Source organism: Rana temporaria, chromosome 13 (genome assembly GCF_905171775.1).
Source record: "Rana temporaria chromosome 13, aRanTem1.1, whole genome shotgun sequence".
In the NCBI taxonomy this organism is placed as follows: domain Eukaryota; kingdom Metazoa; phylum Chordata; class Amphibia; order Anura; family Ranidae; genus Rana; species Rana temporaria.
Window position 1 is genome coordinate 57,256,235 of NC_053501.1, and position 25,884 is coordinate 57,282,118.

The window sequence follows — 25,884 nt, forward strand, 5'->3', positions numbered from 1 at the left end:
GGAGCTGGTGTGCTCGTCCCCGTCGCTTGAAAGACTGGGTTCAGGTAAGTAAAAAGGCGGGCTCTGGGGGGCAGCTACATCACAGAAGGTTTTAAATACTTTAATGGAACTGCAGCTAGCTTTCCTTGCTGTAACCATTTATGACAGCATAAGTCATTTTGCTCACAAAACAAATGCTGTACCCACAGAAAAAGAAAAACCTTGTGTAATCACAGGGGAAGAAAAAAAATCACACACACACTTTAAATTTAGACAAGTACAATTTATCCATCACTAAAAAGATCCAGCATTACACACAGACATTGTTAAGCTGCCCATAATCCTGCAATACTGAGAATTAACAGCTTTAGATTCATCATTTACTAACCATACCATATTAAGCTTTAACATGTATTCCATCTTAAAAGATAGCCATAAAATAAATCAGTAGCATGGAAGAACAAAGATTTTAGGGATTGTAGATATGGTTTTGAATAGCCTAGCACTGACATTTAAGGGCTTATTCACATTGTTACTTTTTCTGGGCACCTGGGATGGCCCTGGAGAACACCCTGCAAACGGCAAATCTAAACATGTGTACAGAGCCTTGTGTTTAGAAAACAGTTACCCGTCTTCTATGGCTTCCCCGACACGGTCCAGTTGCATTAAAGTGGTTGTAAACCTCAGACATGAAATATGAAAAAATAAAAATACATACACATCCTATACCGAGTACTGGTCTCTCTCCAAAGTTCTGAGTGTCATTTCTCTCTGCGGCCTGGTTCCTCTGGCATCAGCATGACTCCGTTCTGGCAGCTTTTCCGGAAAACCAATAGATAAAATGGCGACGAGAGAGGGAACTGCAGCACTCAGTATGGAGAACAGGCACAGCTGTGGGTAACATTCATAGGCTGTGTGAAGGGGGGGGGGGTCCCTTCTTTCCAAATCAGGGCTCAGAGCTGTCGGCTGTGACTTTATATTTGCCGAAAACAAGTTGGAGCATAACAAAAGTAATGAGTGTGTATCAATACACAGTACAATAGAACTACAGACGACAATTGACATTTTAATAAAGTAAGACCGTCAAGTTTACTTTGCATACCATGTTCGCGCAGGAGGTAGGGGGGATAGCTTAATATAACCTTGGTATGCTGCTATAACCTTATAAATGCGTAAGGAATAAACAGATGACAGGAGGAGAAAGCAAAGGGAAAATAGTGTGATTATAATAACTTAAATGTCAATACCAAGGTAAAAGGGAAACAAGGGTACAATTATTTTTGTAGCCTAAAAGTGGTCTACTGTAGTCAACATGTCACTGTACAAAAACAACCATGGGATAGAAGCTCTTAGCCATTACAAGTAAATAAAAATACAGTAGGTGGAGGAAAGTCCAATGTGTCTGTAGTTGGGTGATAAGTAAAAAAAAAAAAAAAAAGCTAGTCAGTATGTAAAAAAGAGGAAAGAAAGATGGTATATGGGGGAAGGTGGGCTAAAGAAGGGCGAGGGGGGAAACCCCAGAAATCAGCCGGAGAGAAGTATGGAAAGTTTGCAGAACCGAAAGGCTAAGCTTCCCATCAGGGAAGGAGCAAAGATTCATCAAAATTGGGAGGAAGATAATGTTTGATCTACGGACTCTATAGCATCCCAAACTTAAGTACCATATCTAATATTATGGCTTCAATTTTGGCGTGTATCATTGCTGCAGTAATTTTATTCTTGACTATTAAAATGCATAAAGTAGGAGATTTCCATGCTTTTGCCATTTGTTTGGCTGCCGTGGTAACCTGCGGAAGTAGTTTGAATTGTCGACAAGTCTGAATGGTTTGCAGGGATTTGTTTCATCGGTGTGCATTGACGAATGCTAGTCACTTTACTGGGTACATGTGAGGATTTACAACCACTAAGAATAACTAAACACAAAGCATCGAGGGCTTTTCTATATCCAATACTTAAAGGTGTTGTAAAGGAAAACATTTTTTTCCCTAAATAGTTTCCTTTACCTTAGTGCAGTCCTCCTTCACTTACATTTTTTTTCCCTTTACAACCCCCTTTAAAGTAGAAGTACAGCCCAACACTAAAATCCCTACCATCTACAGACATCCACGAGCTAACACTAACCTATCTAGCCCTGTAAAGAAGAAATCGGTATACATACATTTTTGGAACCCGCTTCTGTCCAGTCTCCAATAGTGGAAGCTCTGCAGAAGACACAGCCGGGAACGGCTGTGAAATGAATGGGGAGTGACGTCACCCATAGACTTACTATGGGGATTCCTTTGTTGGCTGCCTCCTCTGCACCCCCCCCCCCCGCAAAGCTGCAGCTGACAGCTCAGGATCGGATTCAGAAAAGTTATGTATATGGATTTCTTCTTTACAGGGTTAGATCATGGATGTCTGTAGATGCAAGGATTTTAGTGTTAGGGTGCACTTCTACTTTAAAATCTATTATGTTGATCAGTGTGATATTCAAGCCTTGATAGAATACATTTGGGGTTGTACTTAAATCACAAATAAACCTGTGATCTAAAAAAAAAGGGGAAGGAATGTATACATACATGTTCAGTCATTAAGAAATAAATATGACCATACGAATCACTCACCATAAACTATGTTGATCAGTCATCCAACCTGCAGTAACGTACTTAAATAGATTTTGTATATTTACAGTTATGTTTAGAACCCCATGTTTCTGCTTGTAAGCAGTTAGGCAATGTGCCAGTTAGAAATAAAAAACATATTTTCAAGTTATAATTAAGACATTAATGAAATCTTAAAAAAAAAAAAAAAAAGGGAGCGAACAAAAACAAGAACCGTAATCCACACAATGTCAAAAACGTCAGCTTAAATTCTGTTGCATTACTCAGACCATGCGATAACATTTACAAACCAGGCTGTTTGGGTTGTAAATTTGAACTATTCTTAGTCCTATGCATATTCTCTAGTGGAGCATTTAAATGATTCTGGGCTCAAAGATCCTGTCAGATGTTGGGTGCTGCACAATAACTGAACATGAACACAAGAATCATGAATTGGGTCTATTTTTCCTATGGTGCTGGGCTCCAAATATTGTTATCACCATCATTTAATACAGTGTATTTGCATGTTTTAATACACCAGATTTCTGTTTTTCTATCATTAGTGCATGCAAGTGAAATGTGCATAAATGTCACACTGCAGCTACACTACACACGTCAACCTCATAGGGCAAGACATCCAACACACACTTCCATGTACATTTTTTTAATCATCGTGCCAATCTTGGTAGGTTGGGTTAACGACCACCCACAGGCTTACTGCTAAATATTTTAGCAGTACACACTGGTAGAAGGTTGAGAGCAACTCCTATTAACATTGAGAGCTCAAATATTAAATAACATTTTATGAGCAACTAAAATAAAGCACTCCCCTACCTACAATAAGTTAATCTACAATGTAACTGTATTAGGAAATATGGTCACAGCTCTTTGCTGTAGCCTGGGCCAGTTAGGTGAGCTGGTGTTCCAGCCTGCTGTAGTTGAATAGCTTGGCATACTGGTACCTATCTTGACTTACGTTACCGAACACAAAAAACTGCAAGACTTACTACAGCACCATTTAAAAAGAAAAGGCACTTAAAAATTAATTGTTAACAAGGCAAGCTGATACAGATTAGAAAGACTGCAGCACCTTCAAAACCTATACTTCCACCAGAAAACGTACATCGGACAATAGGACACATAACCGTACAACAGTCCATGCGTTATACTACATACCTAGAACTACCTGAAAATTGCATATTTACAGTTAAATACATTTAATAAAATACTGTTATAGCAAACACCTCCCAAATGGCAGATTCAAGCTGCACTACCCGTGTACACTGTAAAAAAAAAAGGAAAAAAAAAAAAAGCGTTGCAGAGTTCAAGTTTCCACTTTAGATTTCAGATCTTCTGCAAAAAAGGAAAGAGGGTCCAGTCACACAACAACCATGTCCCATAAGAAGACAAAACATCCACAGCAGATTTGCTTGAAGGAAATGACGGGTTTCATTGTTCCATTGAGGAATGCTCCATTAAAATCAAAACCTTTAAAACTAAATTAAAAAAATAAAAATAAAACTAACCAGTTTCTATTCCAAACATGTGCAAGGTGCTTTTGGAAGAGATGTAAAAAAAATACACCATAGTTCAGGTGCATTGGCTCGCATGTTGCCATACATGTAAACAGAATCCACTTTTCCAGCAGTAAAGATTAAAAGGCAAAGCCAAAAAAAGCTAAGTCTATTCAAGAATCACAGCTTTATAAGTCTAAAGGCTTACTAGCTGGCAAAAATGTTACTTTCCCAATTGGGTTCTTTGGCGATCCTCTATAACGGTTATGCTGTCTATTAGACAGAACACGCACAGCATTATTTGGAACATTCAATGAAAGATCAGATTTTGTAGATGTAGATTTGGTGATATCTTGGTTTGTTAGGTCTTCCAATACAGACTTTACTTGGTTTACAGAAGAGGGCACAGAGGTTGGTGCATTTGCAAATGTCTGCTGGGAAAACCTAGAACTGACCCCTCGAAAGGAAACTGTAGATAAATGCTCACAGGAGGTGGCGTTCTCCTTACAACCTGCAGAATAATGTCTGTGACTTGAATGAGTTAAGGAAAGCTCTGATGAAAGAGATCCATCACAACTGACTGATTTCACCATTGGTGAGCTAGCCATCCTTTCTGCTTCCCGCAAGTTGTCCACATCCCGCTTAAACTCTGAAAGTGAATTTATACGTCTAACAGACTGACGTACAGGAGTACGCTGCAATTTAATAGGGGACTTGAATTTTTGGACACTGCCATCATTTAGGCACAGCCTATTGAAGTGCATTATGTGATCAGACACCCTGCTGCTTTTGCGAACTGGGGCAGGTACTGAGCGAATATCCTGAGAAACCCGTGAAAAATTCTCTTGGTTAGGGATTGCATTTGATAAATTCTTTTCCGATTTCAACAGCCCCACAACTTTTTGAGAAACTGAAAAGTCTGACTTTATCAGGGAGTTGCCACGTCTGGATTCAAACACATTCATGTCACATTTCAGTTTGCGTTGTGAAACTTCTGTCAAGCCTGTAGAATCAGCATCGCCGTCCTCCACAATTTTTAATAAGATCTGTGGTGAATCCTGATGTGCATTAACTACCAAGTTTTCAACCGGTGCCTCTCGAGAAGCTAAATGCTTTTTAACAACAGTTTGTTCTTTATAGTTTGTTTTTGATGAAGTCTCGTTGGCAACACCATCACAGTCCTTGTTTGACCTGAATAGAGTGTCACACTCAGTTTGTGGCTCAGATGTGCAGGTCTTTTGCTCAACTACTGATCCAATGACTGAAGTTTCTGACTTTGTCTGTGGCTCTGAAATAAATGCTAATAGTTCCTGTGCTGAAGACTTGCTACATCCAACAAATGCACTCAGATCACTTCCCGATTCTGTAAATGCTTGTGTAATTCTGCGTACCGTTTTCTGTGCTTGATAGTCCTCATCTACACACAGGGAATCTTCTCTATGGTTGTTCTCTTTGCTGGAGTTGTCAGTGACAGATTTATTCTCTTTGGGTATGGCAGGGGGTTTCCCAGTTACAAGAACAGGCTCAGAATAGCAGTTTCCAGCATACAGATATCCTGATAAAGGCGTTCCATCATCACAAACCTTACTTAACGGAGGAGGTCCTGTCCAGGACATGCGATGGCTTAAGTCATCAGACTTTCTGGGTGTTAGTAAGTTATCTTCAGATTTGCTTATTTTCTTTGAACCTATAAAAAAAAAAAAAAGTTAATACATTGGGAAACAAACTAAATGTTTTGTTGAACAAATAGAATAGAAAATATAAAGGCTACCTATTCATTTCAACAAGCATGTGCAGTTTTTAGGAATATATTGTACACCCGAATATTATTCTGGTCAATTAAACAGAATTAACGTCCAAGCATGCAACGCACCTAAAACGCTACTAGACACATTTACAAGTGTAAAGCATTTATTCTGCCAAACTGCCGATGCCTGGAGAAAAGACATCTAGAAGAGATGGTCAAATGAGGTCTAACAGTGTCAAGTCCTTATAGATCATTTCTGTGTGCATGTACATTAAGCCCCTTTTCACACCAGCGAACTGATAGGGTCCGCCAGTCCGTTTTTCAGGCAGACTCGCTCAGACCACCCATTGTTCTCTATGGAGTTGCAGATGTCGGCATACATGTGTGGCATCCAGCAGATCAGATAGGATGACAGTCGGATGGAAATGGACACGCAGTTCATTTCCATCCTCCTGTCCTATAGAGAACAGTGGGCTGTGTCTGTGTCCACTCTGCACAGTGAAGTGGACACAGATCCGTCATCCACCTGCTCGGTGGGGATCTCCGTCTGAAAAAAGAAAAAAGAAGAAGAAATATTCCGCAGTCTGCCACCAGAATTACAACAGAATCCATTGATCTGAAGGTCACAGATCTGCAATTTAAAGGCCTGCGAGTGGGAAGCTACAGAGCCAGGCAGACATTGCAGGGAGTGATGTAATGCCGCCAGGTGTCAAAGTGTTTCCAAGCTGATAAAGCGCAATCATACCCGGTGGCATTGGGTCATCACTTCCCCTTATCCCAGCAAAGACCAGTGATGTTGCTGGCAGTCAATGGAGGTAGCATGGCCGGGAGTGAAGCATGCATGGCTTAAACCAGACCACGAAAGATATAAGCATGCGGTGTATGTAATTGCGTGATGGCAGAGCACGTAAAACTGGCCACGCTAGCATGGACCAACATCTATGCTAGCGTGGTCAGTTTCTCACAATATCTGCTAGTGCAATTAACATATTATTAAATTATTAGAAATACATTAAGGAACAGCACTTTAACCACCAACATAGATCAAATAAAGTGCACTATATTTCTAATTTTGAACTGTAGTAGTAATCTCCAAATACATTTTGTAGGCAGACCATATTTACATCAAAGCTAAATGGTGAAATCTCAATGAGTAAGTGTATTGTATATCTGAAGCCTCTATATGGATCAAATGACCACAGGTATTATCATATTGTAGAATGTATCGATACAAGCTGAATTTATTCAATACACATACATTTACTGTTCAATGAACTTCATGCATGTTGTGTTATCAGCATGCCATTTATTTATTCAAAGTTGTTCCCACTTGAGGTAAATGAATGCACACAGGCCAACTTTGACTTATTCCACTTTTTCTGTACTGAAAAAGTTCAACACACTAGAACAGGGATATGCAATTAGCGGACCTCCAGCTGTTGCAGAACTAAAAGTCCCATTAGGCATAGCAAGACTCTGACAGCCACAAACATGACACCCAGAGGAATGATGGGACTTGTAGTTTTGCAAAAGCTGGAGGTCCGCTAATTGCATATCTCTGCACTAGAAGGTATAGTGTTCAATTCAACTCCAGTGCTCACTGTACAGAGGCTCAGTCACGATGTTGTGACTTGCATTTTTCCTCACAGGATCAATGCAGGCTATCACTAGGGCACACTGTTTCCTATGTGCCCAGGGCACACTGCAAGGCAGCCGGGAGGGTGAGGTGAACTGTGGAAAAATGCAGATATGTAGCATTTTAACAGGAAAAGACATGCATTAATGGAAGGAGTGGCAGACCAAAAAATAAGACTCCAAATGAATCGACGTTGTGTTAAAAGACAGCCACCGCATTTCAGGAATCAAAGAACCCCCCCTTCATCAGGGCTTCAGTTAAAAAGGAGAACCTTGAGTGGACTCAAAACAAGGCTTTCTGGTTTGAATCTGTGCAGGGAAGCCAATTGCTGGACTAGGAGTCCCTGGCCAGCAGTATTTGCATCAGCTGTCAACTTAAGAACCTCGTTTAAACTCATATCAAAGTCCCAGCGCCTCTTGGATGCCTTTTTTATTGATGTAGCATTTTATAGAAGCTCACTAGAAGGCAAAGCATGTCACTGAAGTCTGATGTCCGATGTCACATCTGCCTTGCCTCTCGGCCCTGGAATCATTAGGAGATGCACAGTGGCAGTGAACCTCAATAAGGAATGGAAGCTTTGCAGGCGAGGGCATTAATGGAACCACTTAGCTGAGCAGTGGATCTTACAATTGATCTGGTTTGTGAGAAATTGGGACTCAGCATGGTTGTGAGGCAGTACTGGTTGGTCAGGAATGCCACAGATGAGAACATATAAAGCATCTTGTACCAATGATTGTAGAACTACCTGAGCGGAGATCGTTCCTATGCTACTTGGCTTATGCTGCTGGTCTTGGTTGTTTCAGTGCCTACAACTACTTGTCTCCACTATTTTGCTTTAGCCGCAAGTGCACCTTCTATACAAATGCAGTACAGACCACAATCCCAATGTGGAGGGACTAATCATTGGGAAAGGCTGTGCAATTCATTGTGATAGTTTATTCAGCCACAGCTTTGATGCCCTGATTTGCCACACGAGTCTGTAAGCTTAGAAAGTGTTACTAAAAAATGTTTCTTCAGCACATTTTCCTCGCGTTCAACACCTTAGACACTGGCGAACAAACCAAGGTACTTCCCTGATGGGAGGGGTTATATGGAGGAGAACTGTTTTTGATTGGTTGTGCCAGTGTCCAATCACCTCTGGTGACCATACAACCCATTATGTAATGATTTAAGGCTCTGTGTCCCGTGGTGTACGATAAAGAAAAGATTACACAATAAGGACTTTGATAATGTTTACATTACTTGAGAAGTCCACCACTTACAAGAGAACTAAAATTATCAAATTTAAGTGAGATGAACTCTTACCTGCACTTACAAATGGACTTTCAACTGAAGAGTGAGCCTCCAACTTGTTTCCGGGAGTTGGCAATTCTTGCGAGTTTGCTAATCTCCAGCCAATGTTTTGAGAACGAACACTTGTAGGATTACCCGAGTTCTAGAAGGAACCCAAAATGATATCATCAAGATAACAGCATGTCCTACCAAAAAACTGACCTCACGAGAAATAACATAAACAGCAGCAGTGGCCGACATGTTTAATGTTTGACATGTTGGGTCTCCATGTACTTGGAAAGAGATAGTACATATAGAGCTTGCACAAATGGAACTGGGGGAAAAAAAAAAAAAAAAAAAGCATTACCGTCCCGGGTAGAAAAATGAACATATATTCCCAATTAAGGGATGGGGCGTGGGACTATGCGAATGCAATTTGGATATGCAAAACAGTTATAAATGGACAAATATATTAGCTCTGAAACCGCAGAGACCGTACACAATAGACAGAACTTGTATATATAAAAATATAGTTTAATTATAATTTATCACATAAATACATACAGACAAAACTAAAACCAATGATCATTTGAAATATTGAATTTCACCATTAGTGGAATTGCAAACTGGTATATACAGTATGTCCTACTGTATATACCAGTTTGCAATTCCACTAATGGTCAAATTCAATATTTCAAATGATCATTGGTTTTAGTTTTGTCTGTATGTATTTATGTGATAAATTACAATTAAACTATATTTTTATATATACAAGTTCTGTCTAACTGTTTCACATATCCAAATTGCATCCAAATAGTCCCACACCCCATCCCTTAATTGGGAATATATATTCATTTATCCATTTACTTGGCGCAACCTCAGCTTTTATATTTTACAAAAAAATTAGGTAATTTATTGTGTTAAACTAACTTACTAAAATTTGCGGTAATATCGTGTGACAAAAAATTGTAACTACCACCATGTTATTCTCTAAGGTACAGGTGTCAAACTGGCAGCCCTCCATCTGTTGCAGAACTACAAGTTCCATGAGGCATTCCAAGGCGGACATTTACAAGCGTGACTCCCATAGGCAAAGGCATAATGGGACTTCTAGTACCACAACAGCTGGAGGGCCGCCAGTTTAACAACCCTTCTCCAGGGTGTCTGCTTTCAGAAAATATCATGTTTGGGGGTTTTATGTAATCTTCAGGCCTAAAATAATGTAAAAAAAAAAAGGAAGAAGAAAAAGGCAAAAATGGCTCTGGTTATGAAAGAGGACAAGTTATATCCATAAGCTTTGTTTGTAATAATAATAAAAAATATATAGCTCCTTACTTTGACTCCTAGATCCAAAGAAAATTTGTCAAGCCCCGCTTTATCACCACACAAAGGTATAAAAAGACCGCAACTACAGTGTTTTTTTTCTTCTTTTAAAGGAGGGTTCAGCAATGGCAGCTTTCATTATTTTTTTAAACCCACTTTAACAATAACCATGAATGAGTGACTGTGGGAATGTTCTAGACTCCCATGGTCCAGTTGCTACTGCGATGCTCTACTAGAATCATTTATTCTTGGACTTGAAAACAAATAAAAAAAAAAACACCAGGTGAATTATATTATTAAAAGGGATTCCTTCATCGCAAGGCCACACATGTCACCGTACCAGTATCCCTCTACAAACTACTGAACATACTGAAATGACTTGCATTGTGATATATTTCTACAAGTTTTCACATACTATTTGTATTTTCACAATACTGGTAGCTTTACTACATTTGATTGACAAATATGGCTGAAGACTCGGCTTTAGTAATTTTTTAGCCACTTACCACTTCTTTACTACTTTTTCCCAAACTAAAGCGAAGTCTAAGCGATCTGCGTACCATCTCTTTGCGACTTATTTTAGGGGAGAAGCAGCCAGTTTTTCCAGACTCCACCCTACATGACAAAAACAGAATTACAAAAATTTGAATCTAGAAAATATATCAAAATTCCACCAACAACACAAAAGTGACCAGAACCGAGACGGAATTTACCTTTGTACTTTCCTGTTTTCATACCTCTTGCTGCGTCTCAAGTTACTAGTGCTAGTGAGGTGCTTGCTGCCAGAGACAGATGGTGAGAAACAATTTTCTGATATTTCAAATGAAACACAAGGGCTTCCTTCTGTGCGGGCTTGATGGGAAACAAAAAGTAAAACCTTAGGTCAAATATATGCAACATCGTGTTATGACAATTTGCTCTGGTTCACTATATCTGAGCAACATATATACTTTATACCCAACATACATGTTTAACCACTTCCCTACCGCACACCGTCATATGACATACTTGACTTTGTGCGGTGATATCTGAATGATGCCGGCAACTACAGGCATCTGTCAGATATCCTCCTTTTCAGCAGGCGATTTGTTGTACAATAAGAACGATCATAGCGGCAGTTTCACCGCCTGATCGTTCTTATAGGCGACGGGAGGGGACACCCCACCCCCGACGCTTCTCTGGGCACTCCCGTGCCATCAGGGGCCTGGAGAAAGAATCGTCTGGCGCTGGCGATAGAGGTTTCCGGTGACCAGATAGTCACCAGTCATCTCTATGACCGTCAGAGGCCCAGGCGCGACGTTATGACGTCATGCCCAGGTTCCGGTAGTAAACAAAGCCGTGATAGCGGCTGTCAGGACAAGATCTGTGAATTTGTTTTCCCGATCGCACGCTTTCCAGCCTGGAGGAGAGATGTGGGGTCTTATTAACCACGCATCTCTCCATAAAGAGTACCTGTCACTGACCATTCCTATTACAAGGGAGGTTTACATTCCTTGTAATAGGAATAAAAGTAACCCCCCCCCCCCCCCAAAAAAACACACCTGTCCCCGGTAGCTCATGCTCAGAAGCGAACACGCATGCAAGTCCCACCCACATATGTAAACGCCATTGAAACCACACATGTGAGGTATTGCCACGTGTGTTGGAGCGTGTGCAACAATTCTAGCACTAGACCTCCTCTGTATCCCTAAACTGGTAACCTGTATATATAAAAAAATAAAATTAAGCGTTGCCTATGGAGATTTTTAAGTACTGAAGTTTGGCGCCATTCCATGAGTGTGCGCAATTTTAAAGCGTGACATGTTAGGTATCCATTTCATTGGCATAACATCATCTTTCACATTATATAAAAAAAATTGGGCTAACTTTTGTTTTGTTATTTAATTAATGAAACAGTCTCCCCCCCCAAAACGCAAATACTGTGCGAGATAAAAAGTTGCAATGGACCGCCATTTTTATTCCCTAGGGCAGGGGTGGCAAACACAAGGCCCGCCAAGCCTTGTCATGTGGCCCGCCAGCCTCCACCTCTTGTTCTCACAGCAGCGCAGTATAAGCCCGATTTTCTCCGGGCCATAAACTTCTATGGGACAGGAGAAGCGGTGTGTAAATGTAGGGGTGTCTGGCTGCATCTGTGTTGGCTCACTGTGGTTGTTACACTGTCACAGTGCACAGTTCCCCCCCTACACAAATTGGAGAGGCTGAGTCTGCTCTGCCTTCCCCCACCCCTCTTCCTGTGTGAAGTCTGTGCAGACTGCAGTGAGCAGTGGGGCTGGGAAATTATGAACAGAGAAGCCGGCAGATAGAAGGTACACAGGATATCTGAGTGGTAAGCCTCTAGGGACCATCCAAGTGTGAGCTCAGTGACTCTTATCTCCCTTCCCCTCATTTTTAAACTTTTTTTCTCCAGCAGCAGTAGTTGTTATAACTGTAGCCAAAGAGTTCAGAATTGTGTCATCAGCCTGTGGTAGTGCTCGGTCCCTTGTGCTTTTAGGTGGGTTCACACTGGTTTGCTGTGTTTTGGCCCATTGCTGGTGTATCTGCAGTTTTCCTGCATTTTACCCACAGTCCTATTGATTTCTATTAGGTTGTGTGTTTTTTCTGCATTTTCTGAAAGCGCACCAAAATTCCTACATGCTTCATCTTTGGCGCACTGTCAGAATATGCAGCAAAAACCTGCAACCTGATATATATCAATCCCTGCCCTCTGTACATAGCGCACCCCTGAATCCCTGCGCTGTGTACGTAGTGTACTCCCTGCGCTGTGTACGTAGCGTACTCCCTGCGCTGTGTACGTAGCGTACTCCCTGCGCTGTGTACGTAGCGTACTCCCTGCGCTGTGTACGTAGCGCACCCCTGCGCTGTGTACGTAGCGCACCCCTGCGCTGTGTACGTAGCGCACCCCTGAACTCTGCACTCTGTATGTAGTGCGACCATATACAACTGGCCCGTTGAGGGCAACCATACTGCTGATGCGACCCTCAACGAAATTGAGTTTGACACCCCTGCCCTAGGGCGTCTAAAAAAAAAAAAAAACACAACACACATATATAATGTTTGGGAGTTCCGAGTAATTTCTAGCAAAAAAATTATGATCTTTACATGAAGGAGAGGAGTGCCAGAATATGCCCGGTATGGAAGTGGTTAAACATATCAAAAGGACAGGAAACACTTTTCAAATTACATCTTAATCTCAAGGACTGCAGACAAACTAAGGGCCATAAGATACTGTATGTATGGAAGAGTGAAGAAAACGGTTTAGGAAGGAATTCAGTTTTATCATAAAGCCTTACTGCTCAAGAAAGCAACAGCCATCGCTATATTTCTGGCCGTTCCGATGCTGGACCTTCGGTCTCAGCTCCTGTAGCATAGCATGCAGCCGCAGGGCCTGCTCCCCCCTCCCTCTTTCCAATCACAGAGCACTTTGTATTTTGTGAATAAACAACAGAGGTGAGGGGTAGGCAGAGATTCTGCGTGTGAAAAGACAGCCTCCCTTCTGTCAGAGTGCTGGTAGTGTAGCGATAGCTGTACTCCCCCCCCGATGAACTTGTAAGTTTTGTTTTAATACGTTTATGTAACTATGACAACACAACTACTTACCAGAGGATGGTGTGGATCCGCCACCAAATAGAGTACTCGGTAGCAGCTCAAAAGTAAGATTCTGTTTTATAGATTTTCTTTTCTTGTTTGAAATTCCCTGCACAGAATCCAAAGGAAGTTTTCTTTTGGTGCTTGGAGTAAGGATTAAAGGTGTCACCATGGAGCTGAAAACTAGATGGACAAAAAACAAATAGGATTTGATTTTTTTCCTCTCGCAAAAATGGGAAATGCTGAAAGCATTGGTTCCCAACCCAGTGTATGTACAAAAGCATTCAGAGGTATGTGTAAGAACTGAATAATGGCAGACTGTAAATTGATAATAGGACTGTAAACAGTGTCACTTGCTTGCTGAGCGACACTAGACTATGACAGTGCAGGTCTAGGCAAGAGCAGCAAAGTGATCCGATGTCACCATCGTCCTGCTCAAGTTCCATCCACTGACAGGAATCACAGCATTCTTTCCTATGCACTCTGCAGAGGTCTGCTTCTACCCTTGAGTTTGTGTAGCAGTGACCTGCCAAATTGCTGAGGCCACATTGGGCATTTTAGAACATCCCAGGGAACTGCAGAACTTGGGGGAGAAGACGCATGGTGCTTGAGTGCTTACTGCCTCCACTAACAGAACACTGCCGTATCATTCTGCCAGTGCCTGCCACAGCTAACTAGCAAATACCTCTCCATAAAGCACTTGCTGACAGCCAGAGGCACCCTATGCCCAGGGGAGAACCTGGAGAGGAGATAGCGTTCCTGCTGAAGTTGGTTGAGTACCATTACACTGAAGCCAGCCATAGATGGATCGAAATCCATCCGGTTCAGCGGGGATCGGCTGAATTTTGATCTACGGGAAGGGAGCTTGTACAGAAGTTGATCTACTGATTTTTGCCGCTCAATTAGCACTGCTGGCAGAAACAGTTTATTCTAATGGATGGAAAGTCTCCCCATTGTCAGAATACAAAAAGGCACAGTAGGATTCTCCCATCCCCTTGAATACATAGATCGGTAGAATAGATTTTGGTTGAAGAAGTTCAATTAAAAAAAAAAAAAAAAAAGAGAAGAAAAGGGGCCAATCATCTATGGGCTGCCTAAATCTGTGATTTAAGGCAGTAAATTACCTTAATATTCCATAGTTTTAAAATCCCATTATTGGTTATTGGCCAATTTATGTAAATTACAGCAGCAACTGTATTGTTTGAAACATTTTGCTAATATGAAGTGTGCAATTAATGGAAATGGGCTGCCAAGGGGTATACAAAAGTGAAAAAAGGTTGGGAACCACTGCTGTAAAGCATAAGATGAAGCTGCAAAATATTAGACATGTTAAAAGTAGATCCAACTTTAAAGTGACTATTAGCCTGCAGAAAAAGTGTTAAAAGCATCTTCCAAGCATAGAATTCAAAGAAGCAAGCGGGATAATACACAAAAGGGTTTACTTATAATGTGAATGCTACATTCACAAAAGTCTCTGGTGGTGAATCAGTTTGTCATTTAAAACATGGGCATGGAGATTCCCCTGCAGAGAATGTTTGCTGAATGTTAGATTCACTGCTTTATAAATATATGCCTTAAAGTGTTTGCATTCTACTGCAGTGCCAGGAAGAAAAAAAAAAAAAAAAAAGACTTGAAAAGGTTTCAGGTACATTCAAAATGCAATTGAATTTTTACTATATAAATAAGTATATCCTTAAAACATACACTTACAAAAGCAAACTCAGTACAGTAAATATTTCATGATACATTATGAAGTAATGGATGCAATGCAGTTAAAGTGTATATTGAAATGTAATTGAAACCCTTCCAGTTTTAGGTTAACAGGTCTTAAAAGGCAATCCATGCATGAAAAATATAAATGTGGCTTGTATTGTGACCATTAGTTAGTAAATACCTACCAGTCCTGTCTGTCTGGGGTGTGGAAGTAGGTGTTCTATTAGTTTTAAGTTTATTCAGTGCTCCACTAACAAAATCTGAAATGCAAGACACGAACTAAGCAGTCTTCCAAGAAATTTTACGTAGACTACAGGGGTCACATAATGCAAGTCATTTCACAGATGTACCGCTACCAAGTAAAAGCTATACATTCTGTTTACCACTGGGGTAGTTAAGACTAGTGTTTCCATAAAATGCAGCTCCCAGCAATCCAACAAAGGAAAACTCTGCACGGGACTCGAAATATTAACTGTAAGGCTTCATTTCCACTGGCGTTTTTACAGCCACTGTTAGCCTTTTTTACAGCTTAAAAACGCCTGTCCATGTTTATTTTGTAAAAAAAAAAAAAAAAATTTTGTGAGCTGCAGCTTTAAAAATGCCGCGGTCGCGTTTTCGCGCGTTTTTTCAGCTCTACTCTGGAGCTTCAGAACGCCCTGGTCCTGCGTTTTTTTTTACAGCTCAAAAACGCCTATGCCATTTGCAGCTCAAAAACGCCTATGTGGGCATGATGCCATAGAATAACATGGACAGGCGTTTTTAAGCTGTAAAAAACGCTCAGAAAAGTGGCTGTAAAAACGCCAGTGGAAATGAAGCCTAAAAGCACAGAGTTTCCCTGAAAAGCCCTCCAATCGAGAACACTGCTCAGGTAGTGCGAGTGCTGCTGATTGAAGCACAGGGCAGCAGGTGTGTCAGACGGCTGGACCTTATGTTATGGAGCGGTGGACCAAATGTCCTGCAAGCTGCTAGTACAGGAAGTTTCAAGACTGCAGTACACAATTACATTAAGCCTAGGTTCACACTGACTGTGGGATAGAAATCGTGCAAATTCATTAAACTGGCAATGCAGTCGGATTTCAAGGGCGATTTGGCAGACATCTGTGCAGGTTGTTGCAGATGTCTAATGAAATCACCCATTAAGTCGCCAATAGTAGTACCGGAACTACTTTTGGGAATCTGTGCGGAGCCACGAAGTCAGTGTCGCACTGATCCGGACAGTGCCATTGCCGGCAAGAGCCACCGATTTGGCATGTCAAAATCGGCCCGATCTGAACGTGGGCCAAGAGCGGGAACCAAATAAATATACATACATACATACTCACCTTTACAGCTGCAGCATCGCTGTTATGTTGCAACTGTTTCACACTAGCTCTAAGCCCAAGAACTAAGTGATCACGCGACTGCTGATTGCTCAGATCTCAGTCCACTCTGAGGAGAGAGCACTGACTGTTAGTCTGCTCTGCCCGACCAGTGTTCACTGGAGCCCCGGGCTGGGGAGGGGGCAGATGCAGCTGGCTCAGGCTCTCAGTGCTGAGAGCCTGAGTCAGCTGCTGAGGAGGCATCTGGTTGGATGTCAATATTGGGTTTCTTTCAGAGCCTGGAATGGAACCAAACAGTGGGCTGTAGCAAAATAGTAAGCAGTACTTCAGAACAATGGGGTTTATTTACTAAAGGCAAATCTACTGTGCACTGCAAGTGCAGTCGATGTAGATCTGAGGGGGATGTTCAAAAAAAAAAAAAAAAAAAAAAAAAAGCAGCATTTTTGCATGCACATGATTGGATGATAGAAATCAACAGAGCTTCCCATAATTTCAGATCTTTCCCTCAGATCTACAGCAACTGCACTTAGAAATGCACTTGCCTCTAGTAAACGGTCGTTTTTAATAAACCCCTCCGTTGCTCTGCAAAAAAAAAAAAAGTTTTGCCTTCTGGTCCATTTGAACCCATATAGAGAACTGTAAATATAATGGACTCGCAACACTATCTTTTTTCTGACAGATCTCTTTGAAGTGCCGGAGAGGGTGTAATGTCTGTTTTGCTCTCTGAAGTAAAGAAGTTTTCTGGGAGACTGAAGAGTTGTGTTTCAAATGTATTTTTGGGGCGATTACGGTTATACCCTTGGGAAAGCCTTACAATCCAGAGATCGTCTTTTTGTGGGTGCAAGACATGACTATCTAATCGATTAGGAAGCTGGGGGGTTTTGCATCTTTATAGAGAACCCAGGGAATCAAGAGCTGCCAGTATTTGTCTTCCTGGTCTTTTAAGGCCATAGAAAAAGTTCCCCATGTGCTCAATCTCTGTGACCCTGACCAACCATTGTGTTTTTTAAAGCAGTAGTAAAGTCTGGTACATTTGTTTCTTTTTAGAAGCCCCCCCAGCAGGTATATGCCATAATGTGCTAGTATGCACAGCACATTATGGCAAATGTACTTGTCAAAGAAGCCCTCCAGTGCTGCGGTGTGATCTATCCGACGTGCCCCGGGCACTTCCATCCTCCCCTGGTCTAGCTTCAGGGTTCCCGGGCTTCAGTCAGTTGAATGGTTGGACCATGTTGTCGTGGGAGTCGCATAGCTGCTTTCAGAAGATAAAGTTCAGGTGTGCAAAAAACTGCTCTGGAAGCGAAAGGGTTAAAACCTCTGCCATGATGTTCTTGCCATGCCCCCATAAGGGAGATTTCCACATACTTTCTGTTCAGGGGATGAATATCAGACAGAACAAGAGTAATCTTCTTTACAGACAGGGAAAGGATTTAAAATTATCCAGAAAACACTTAAGTTACAACACTTCCCTACCCTAGTTAAAAAAGCCTTGCTGAAGATGGCTTTTAATACTGCACGATTCTCGACTGAATAAAACATGAGTTTGGAGATTTCAAAATTCAGCATTGGTCCTCGTGTACAGAAAAAAAAAAAAAAAAAAAAACACACACACACACACACCCCCTCTCAACCTGATGGGAACTGATTGCATCCTGTTATAAAATAGTACATGCCTCCAACTGTTCACTGCTGCAAGAAAGGCCCTGGGTCTGGGACAAGACCGTGAAGGACAAACCGCTTACCTCCAACACTTCTCCGCCTCCTGCGCTTCCTCTCACCATCGGAGTCAGCATCACCTTCCTCTAATTGCTCAGCTCCAGGGGTATCAGAGGCAACATCCATTCCAAGCATGCCTGGTATTTTCTCAAGAAGGAAATTAGGAACGTAACCTACAGAAAAAAATAAATAAAAATGTGTACATATAAACATGCATACAGTATATATACTTTAACAGGGGAGTTAAAGGGCACAAGAATTGAGAGACCGAGTAATACTGCTGCATACAGGAAGACTTGGACACACTGAAACCTCAGAAAAAATGGCAAACAATTGCTTGACATCGAAATGTCCAAGAAGCACTCACAGATATAGCAGAATGCATCTTGAACTTAATCTTTAAGCCATTTGCTGGCCAACAATGTGTCTGAGACACTAAGAAATGGTGTAGAGAGAAGCTGGTTGCCCATTCCAGGGACCATAATGGATGACAATCATGCAGTCAAGTTGTGAATCTTTGTGCAATGCATGCCTACTTTGCTACCACGGCTTGACAAACTGCAGCCAAGCAATGTATGGAGATCTTCTGATAAACTGGACTGAGACAGAGGGACTCAAGAATTATGTGCTAGTTAAGATGGAAAGCCAAAATTAGGAAGGAAGGAGGCTCTAAGGCAGGCCATAGACTGTGCAAATTGTCTTTGGTTTCAGGAAAAAAAAAATTGCACGATTCCCCCAACAACACAGACAGTGCCGATGGGGGAATCCCTCCTGCCGAGCAATTGTCTGCTCCCGGCGGGGGAAGCCATCCTCGCTTGGAGAAGACTGTGATTAATGCTAGCGGCTATAGCAGACGCTAGCGATAGTTGCAGGTGAATTCAGCAGGCAGTTTGTACCAAAGTTGATCGATCAACTTGGTACATCCAGCCTGCCCATACATGGTTCAAATCCCTGCCGATTTCTGCTGGACTGGCCAAGATTCAAATGATCTATTGCCTGCCTAAGGCACTCTGCCTTTGTCCAAGTGCAAGACCAACAAATGTTCTTTACAGGACAAAGCCAACAGCTCAAGCACACAACTTTGCAGAAGTGATGGCTAAAAGAACATGTGAGTGAGAATGAAAAAAAGAGTATTAACACTTATACCTTCAAAAGGCAATTTTTGAAGGCCAGTGGGAACACAATTCAGATGCCACAAAGTCACTGGTGAGTACACAGGGGGAGCTATATGAGGGACACCCTGCACAAAGGACAAAGTGTAGGAAGCTACAAGTGTTGAGCTCTGCCCCCTTGATGGTACGCCGGGATAAATATTGATCCAGGCTCATTTGCAGAAAGTTAAGGATTTGTCCCACTGTGAAATTCTTGCCTTGCACCAGGCAACGTATGTACTTGACTTGCACTTGTAGACTTTGTAGGAGGCAAACTTCCTTGCTTTTAACAATAGAGGAATCATGTATTCAGAGATACCGCTGCCCTCAAGATCGGGACCTTACCATGCTAACAAAGCCAGCAAGTGTGAAGCAGAATGATAAACAGACCTTAGGTCCAGAAGACCCAGGTGATCTAGAAGAGACCATGAAACATCCGCCAGGCAATGGAGATGCCATGTAGGAGGCGGCCATCAATCACAGAACTCTCAAGCAAAAGTGGAGATTCCAGTGACTATTGGAATGAAGAGTTGGATTATTATTTTTTTTTGCCAAAGCAGAAAAACTCTGGCTTGAGCCGAATCTAGGATAAGCCCCAGATATTCAAGCCAATCAGTTTGTTCCAAGGCGAGGAGTCTTTCACCAAGTCCTGAAAGGTCAAGACCAGTGGCGGTTGATGGTTTTTCTCCAGAACTGTAAACAGAACTGGGAAATGTGATAGTTTCCCAGGCATCGCTACAGGAAAAGCGAAGAATGGCAGTCAGAGGACACCAGGTAAGCAACAGAAAGTTGCCAATTTAACTGTAGATACAAACACACACTTTTTAATCAATTGCAGTCTGAAATATTTTTCCCAGTGAAGTAACTGGCCTCAGGTGATACACAGATGAAGTAAATCCTCCTTCATAAGTTGTACCATCTACCCGCAGCCCTTTCTTTACTACATCCATTTAAAGTGCTGAATTTACAAGCTGTCAGCATTCACAAAAAAGAGTGGACGGAGAGCTGAGGTTACACTCAGCAGAACTTAGTGAGGAGAGGTCAGAGCCGATTGGAGGGAAGGGACACAGCACACAAGAACAGAGCTGAGCCTGTCAATCTGCTGGAGGTCCCTCCCATCACTTTTTTTTTTTAATGGTTTCAAACTTGTCAGAAGTGATTCATGCTGATAGAGGAACGAAGCACCAGACAGAAATTACACTTCATGCACATAACAAACAACTACACACCATAGAGGGATATGCTCCTTTTTTTGACTCATGATGTTTACACCACTTGTACCTACAGGTTAGCCTATAAGGCTTACCTGTAGGTACTGTAAATATCTCCTAATCCTGCACAGTTTAGAAGATATATACCATATGCGCTTGTGCCATTAGCGCATGCGCACTGAAGAAACGTCTCACTCTCGCGGTTTCTTCAGCAACGTGCCGTGACCGGCAGCTCCCGCGTGCAGAACGGGAGCGAGGTCATCGCGGCTCTGGCCAATTACAGCGACGAAACCCCAAAAATAACTTCAGGAGACATGTCACCGATCACAGAGGTTTACAGGGCCGCTGCAACAGCTTTGAGCTAAGGTAAGTATTTCATAATGAGCTACACGATGCATACTAGCTCATTATGCCTTTGTCTTACAGGTTTTTTTTCTCTTCATTATTTTTTTTTGTGTTTACAACCACCACTTTAAGACTGGCTCTATTATGCCATCCAGTTCCCAAGGCTGAGCATTTCGAAACACCACCAAATACACTACTCACAAAACAATGGGTTTGAATTAGGGTTGTCCCGATACCACTTTTTTGAGACCGAGTACAAGTACCAATACTCCCCCCCCCCCCCCCCCCAAGCACTCGCCGATACTTTTTTTTTTAAAAAGTCATTTGACAGTATTTATTATTTTTCAGTGATTTTTTTTTTTTTTTTTTAGGGGGGGTAGTGGGTGGTCAGTGTGTGTTTTTTTTCTATTATTATTTACATTTTATTTTTTAAATTTATTGCAATTTCTTTTTTTTTTTTAATTAGCCCTGTTGGGGGGGCTTTGGTGAGATATCAGGGGTCTTAACAGACCTCTGACATCTCCCCTTTAAGACAGAGAAAGGGACTAGGGACACAGATTCCCCAGTCTCTTTCTCAGCTGCACTGGAAATGAATGGACAGAGGCTCCTATCCATTCATAAACTGAAGCATCGTAAACAATGCTCAGTCATATGAATGGACAGTCAGTGATCACTGATTCTGTTCATTCAGAAAAAGGTAGGAGCCGGATTTAGCGGCTCCTACCGCCGCTCTCCATCCTGACAGAGGGGGCGGAGGAGGACACGGAGGGGGGACACTGATCACTGAGCAAAACAGAGAACGGCAGCGGCACGGAGGGGGAGAACAAAGGACGGCAGCGGCACGGAGGGGGAGAACAAAGGACGGCAGCGGCACGGAGGGGGAGAACAAAGGACGGCAGCGGCACGGAGGGGGAGAACAAAGGACGGCAGCGGCACGGAGGGGGAGAACAAAAGGACGGCACGGAGGGGGAGAACAAAAGGACGGCACGGAGGGGGAGAACAAAAGGACGGCACGGAGGGGGAGAACAAAAGGACGGCACGGAGGGGGAGAACAAAAGGACGGCACGGAGGGGGAGAACAAAGGACGGCACGGAGGGGGAGAACAAAGGACGGCAGCGGCACGGAGGGGGAGAACAAAGGAGGGCAGCGGCACGGAGGGGGAGAACAAAGGACGGCAGCGGCACGGAGGGGGGACACAGGAGCATGGAGGGAGAGTCAGGTATCAGTAAAGTATCGGAGCAAATGCTTGGTATCGGTCCCGATACCGATACTAGTATCGGGACAACCCTAGTTTGAATGGATGCCCCAGGCTGACGTGAGCTCGTTACACTCCAGCATATGGAGGTTCACTGCCAATACTATACATAAAATATGGAGTTACGCTTTAAAAATAAATAAATAAATAAGAATTCCCCTCTGGATGATCTATGTACATTGCAAGGATTATAACAACCTTTGTTGCAGATTCCTATCCTTAGTTATTCTGAAGAAATCCCTGTGTGTTTTGTCTGTGCCAAGTGAATCTAATGGAAGTGGCTTCATAATTATCAGTCAGCTGTGGCAGCTGCAAAGCACCAATGAGGAAATCTGCGGGGCCTGCATTCCCTTAAGACATGTACCTTTTGGAAATCTCACCAAAAATTGCATTTTTGTTGCAGGGGGATGCCTGAAATCTTGTATCTTAGGCAGACTTTTGGGAAACTTGGTGAACCAATCACACAAGCAGGAAATTAGGTTTCCGAGGAGTGGTCAGTACACATTCTGTGTACATAACTCCATGTAGCCATATTGCATTTATAGAAAATTACAGCGGGTGCAGATTGAAAAAGATAGGTAATTTTTTAAATAACATTCAATTTCAATATGACTTGTATCACAATTGTGCAGGCTACATTATTTTTCCCCCCCACGAAAGTGGAGTTACCCTTTACTGGACACACTAAAGGACCTCGCAGCCAGGATACTTTATATAAGTAAAAACACATTTTGTATACTTAATAATAAATAAAATAAAAAAAATAGCATATCATGGTTAAAATGAAACCTTAGTGCTCACCTATATCTGCTGCCTGGTCTATCAGAGTTTGCACTATTGCTGCCTGAACACGCAGCTTCTTTTCTGTGCTTGCAGAAATCTTGTCACTGTCCCCTGTCTGTAGAAGGTTAGGAGCAAATATCACAGCCAGATTACTGCTGTCCATTCTGTTGGTGTCAGATCTGCAGGGCATATTAATCTATAATAAGTAAAAATGTACACCATTTGTATTTTTGGTAAGCAAGTCTACCCAAAGCGAAATTCTTACCTCATAGACACATTTTGCAGAAAGTTAAAAAAGTAACGCAGGATAGGAACTGTCCGTTCAGGCATTAGGCTGGATATCAGTATGGTTGCAGAGGCCTTATCCTCATCACTGCCCAATTGCTGGGCCTTGCTCAGCACATCCTGGAGATCTGCAGGAAGAATGGGTTCTGGTAGCTCTCGGAAAAACTGCTTGAGGATGCCAGCCACATCACAGGGAATAGCATCTGAGAGGTCATTGTCGCCTCCATCAAGCTTAGTCTATGAAAAGCACAGACAAAAATCAACAGAAATTAGTGCATGAAGAACATAGAACACTGAAATGTGCACGATTCCACCATGGTGAAAGTCTTCAAATCAGATCAGTTGTTAACAATTGGAATCTAAGCAATTAATGGGAACATTTGTTCAATTAAAATGGACCTAAAGCTGACCCCCCTCCAGATCATCTAAAGCTGTGTGCACGACCACTACCCTCCACGATATGAATCTGCATTTTTTTTGGCCATTTTATTTTTAAAAACTTTAGTCCTGGTCCAACCCAGCCACCTAGGCGAGAATGACTTGACCCTGCTGCCTCACCCTCCTAGGTTTCCACGTTACATTTTAGGAGGCTGCAGGAGTAGGGATCAACTATGGCCGGAACTATGGTCATCATCGGAGGCCAGATGCCTAAATCCAGAGGAGGCAACCAGCTTGCAATTAATGAGGATGACCACGTTGGCGACGCAGGACCTGGGCTGCTATAACTGATCAGCAGAACGATGCTACATCTGCTGGGGAGCCAAGTATTTTAATCCAGGACAATGCTGCATGACAGGTAAGTGTGTGTGTGTGTGTGTGTGTGTGTGTGTGTGTGTGTGTGTGTGTGTGTGTGTGTGTGTGTGTGTGTGGGGGGGGGGACAACATCAAGAGGAGCGACTGAAGTTCCTCTATAAAAGGGGTTGTAAAAGGTTCATGTTTTTTCACCTTAATGCACCCTATGCATTAAAGGTGAAAAAACATCTGACGATTACCGTCACAACCCCCCCCCCCCCCCCCCCGTTTACTAACCTAAGACCTGGAAAGTTCTTCATCGCGAACGATCGTTGCCTATGCTTCTCCATTGGATAGATTGATAGCAGTGCAGCCATTGGCTCACGCTGCTTTCAACCAAATCCAATGACGCGAGCTCCGGAGGCCGAGTCCTGCAATCTGCGGTTATGGACGCCGGATGCAGGACTCAGGAGCGTGCCCGCAAGGTAAACCCCCTTGGGAGAGTGATTCCCAGAGAGGGTTATCTAAAGCAGGGAGGAGCCAAGAGAGACGCCAAGGTACCCCAGAACAGGAGGATCAGGGTCACTCTGTGCAAAACGAACTGCACAGTGGAGGAAAGTATATGTTTGTTATTTAAAAAATAAAAAATGTAACCTTTACAACCACTTTAAGTAAATGCAACAACATAGAAATAGGTAGTAAATGTAAAGAGGAAATAAACCCATTGGCTTCAAATTTACCTTTAGCAGTTTCTGTCGCACAACAGATCCAGACTTCCTAAAAAGCCCTTCAGTGTGAGCATGGCTCTCCAAGTACTTACAAACATCAGCAAGGAACCTGAAATATACAAGTACCATCAGACTTGTGGTTTTCCTCCAAGAGCAAAAAAGGAAGAAAAATACTAACATAAATCAATTTCATGTATAAAAATGCCCCCATCCAACAGCCTTCAGAATTAAAATATGTATTCTATAAATTAATTTGTTCATGCCAAACGTGTTTAAGCAGTAATAAACCCGAAAATATACATATTGCAGCTTGCTTAGATATTGTGGCTGCATTTTTTTTTTTTATGCTTGCGTCTATTTTTATCTAGTGATACAGCTAGTAGGTTTCCTGTTTTAAAAAAGAACAAACCCTCTTGAAGGTATATCAGTTACTGGGATGTGACAAACCATTTGACACTGGCAGGGGTGCTTACAATGATGAGCTTTTAGTTACTGTGCATAAAACCTTTATCCCAAAAGGAAAATACAATCTGTTTGCTGTAATGGTTTATAAAGTGTCAGCTGGAGCACGGCTTTGATTTGTTGTATTTAAATCTACTAGTGCACTCAACACTCCTACCCAAGGTGCCTTACCTACCAGTTAAAAACAGAGGGGGGGAAAAAAGCCTAAAAAAATAAAATGAATGCAGCCTCCACATCTAATGATTGGTAAGCTGCAATAGATTATATTTTTGGTTGTGGGTTTAATACAGCTTTAATAATATCAAATTTCACTTTGTGCATCCAGGTTGATTATACTTTTTTTATGCAGGACAAATCAACCTTTCATTTGGTGGTAAATGGTAATGTTTATCTCCTGATTTTATTTTATATCATCAAAAGGACAACTGGCCCAAAATAGTAAAAGCAAACTTTTTTTTTTTTTTAATTCAACAGTAAATTTCTTGCTACTACCAAAATTCTCCTGCTACTGAAGATCACAGCAATGCCACATATGTGTATGTTAGTTCA

At 42.1% G+C, this 25,884-nt stretch overlaps 1 protein-coding gene across 4 annotated transcripts in view; it reads right to left on the reverse strand.

The window, feature by feature from the left end:
• Positions 1 to 247: 247 nt before the first annotated feature.
• Positions 248 to 25,884, reverse strand: part of LOC120921177 (rho GTPase-activating protein 11A-like) — a 40,623-nt gene continuing 14,986 nt past the window's right edge. The window contains exons 3-12 of one of the 4 annotated variants that reach the window (XM_040333892.1): positions 24,886 to 24,982; positions 23,394 to 23,650; positions 23,147 to 23,307; positions 18,410 to 18,556; positions 15,534 to 15,608; positions 13,648 to 13,818; positions 10,788 to 10,902; positions 10,557 to 10,665; positions 8,761 to 8,890; positions 248 to 5,759 (exon numbers count right to left, since the gene is read on the reverse strand). In XM_040333892.1, coding sequence (XP_040189826.1) covers positions 4,261 to 5,759; positions 8,761 to 8,890; positions 10,557 to 10,665; positions 10,788 to 10,902; positions 13,648 to 13,818; positions 15,534 to 15,608; positions 18,410 to 18,556; positions 23,147 to 23,307; positions 23,394 to 23,650; positions 24,886 to 24,982 — 2,761 coding nt within the window. In that variant the 3' untranslated portion in view covers positions 248 to 4,260. Of the gene's footprint in view, positions 5,760 to 8,760; positions 8,891 to 10,556; positions 10,666 to 10,763; positions 10,903 to 13,647; positions 13,819 to 15,533; positions 15,609 to 18,409; positions 18,557 to 23,146; positions 23,308 to 23,393; positions 23,651 to 24,885; positions 24,983 to 25,884 lie in introns of all 4 variants that reach the window. The other 3 variants (XM_040333891.1, XM_040333894.1, XM_040333893.1) reach the window with 3 other exon arrangements.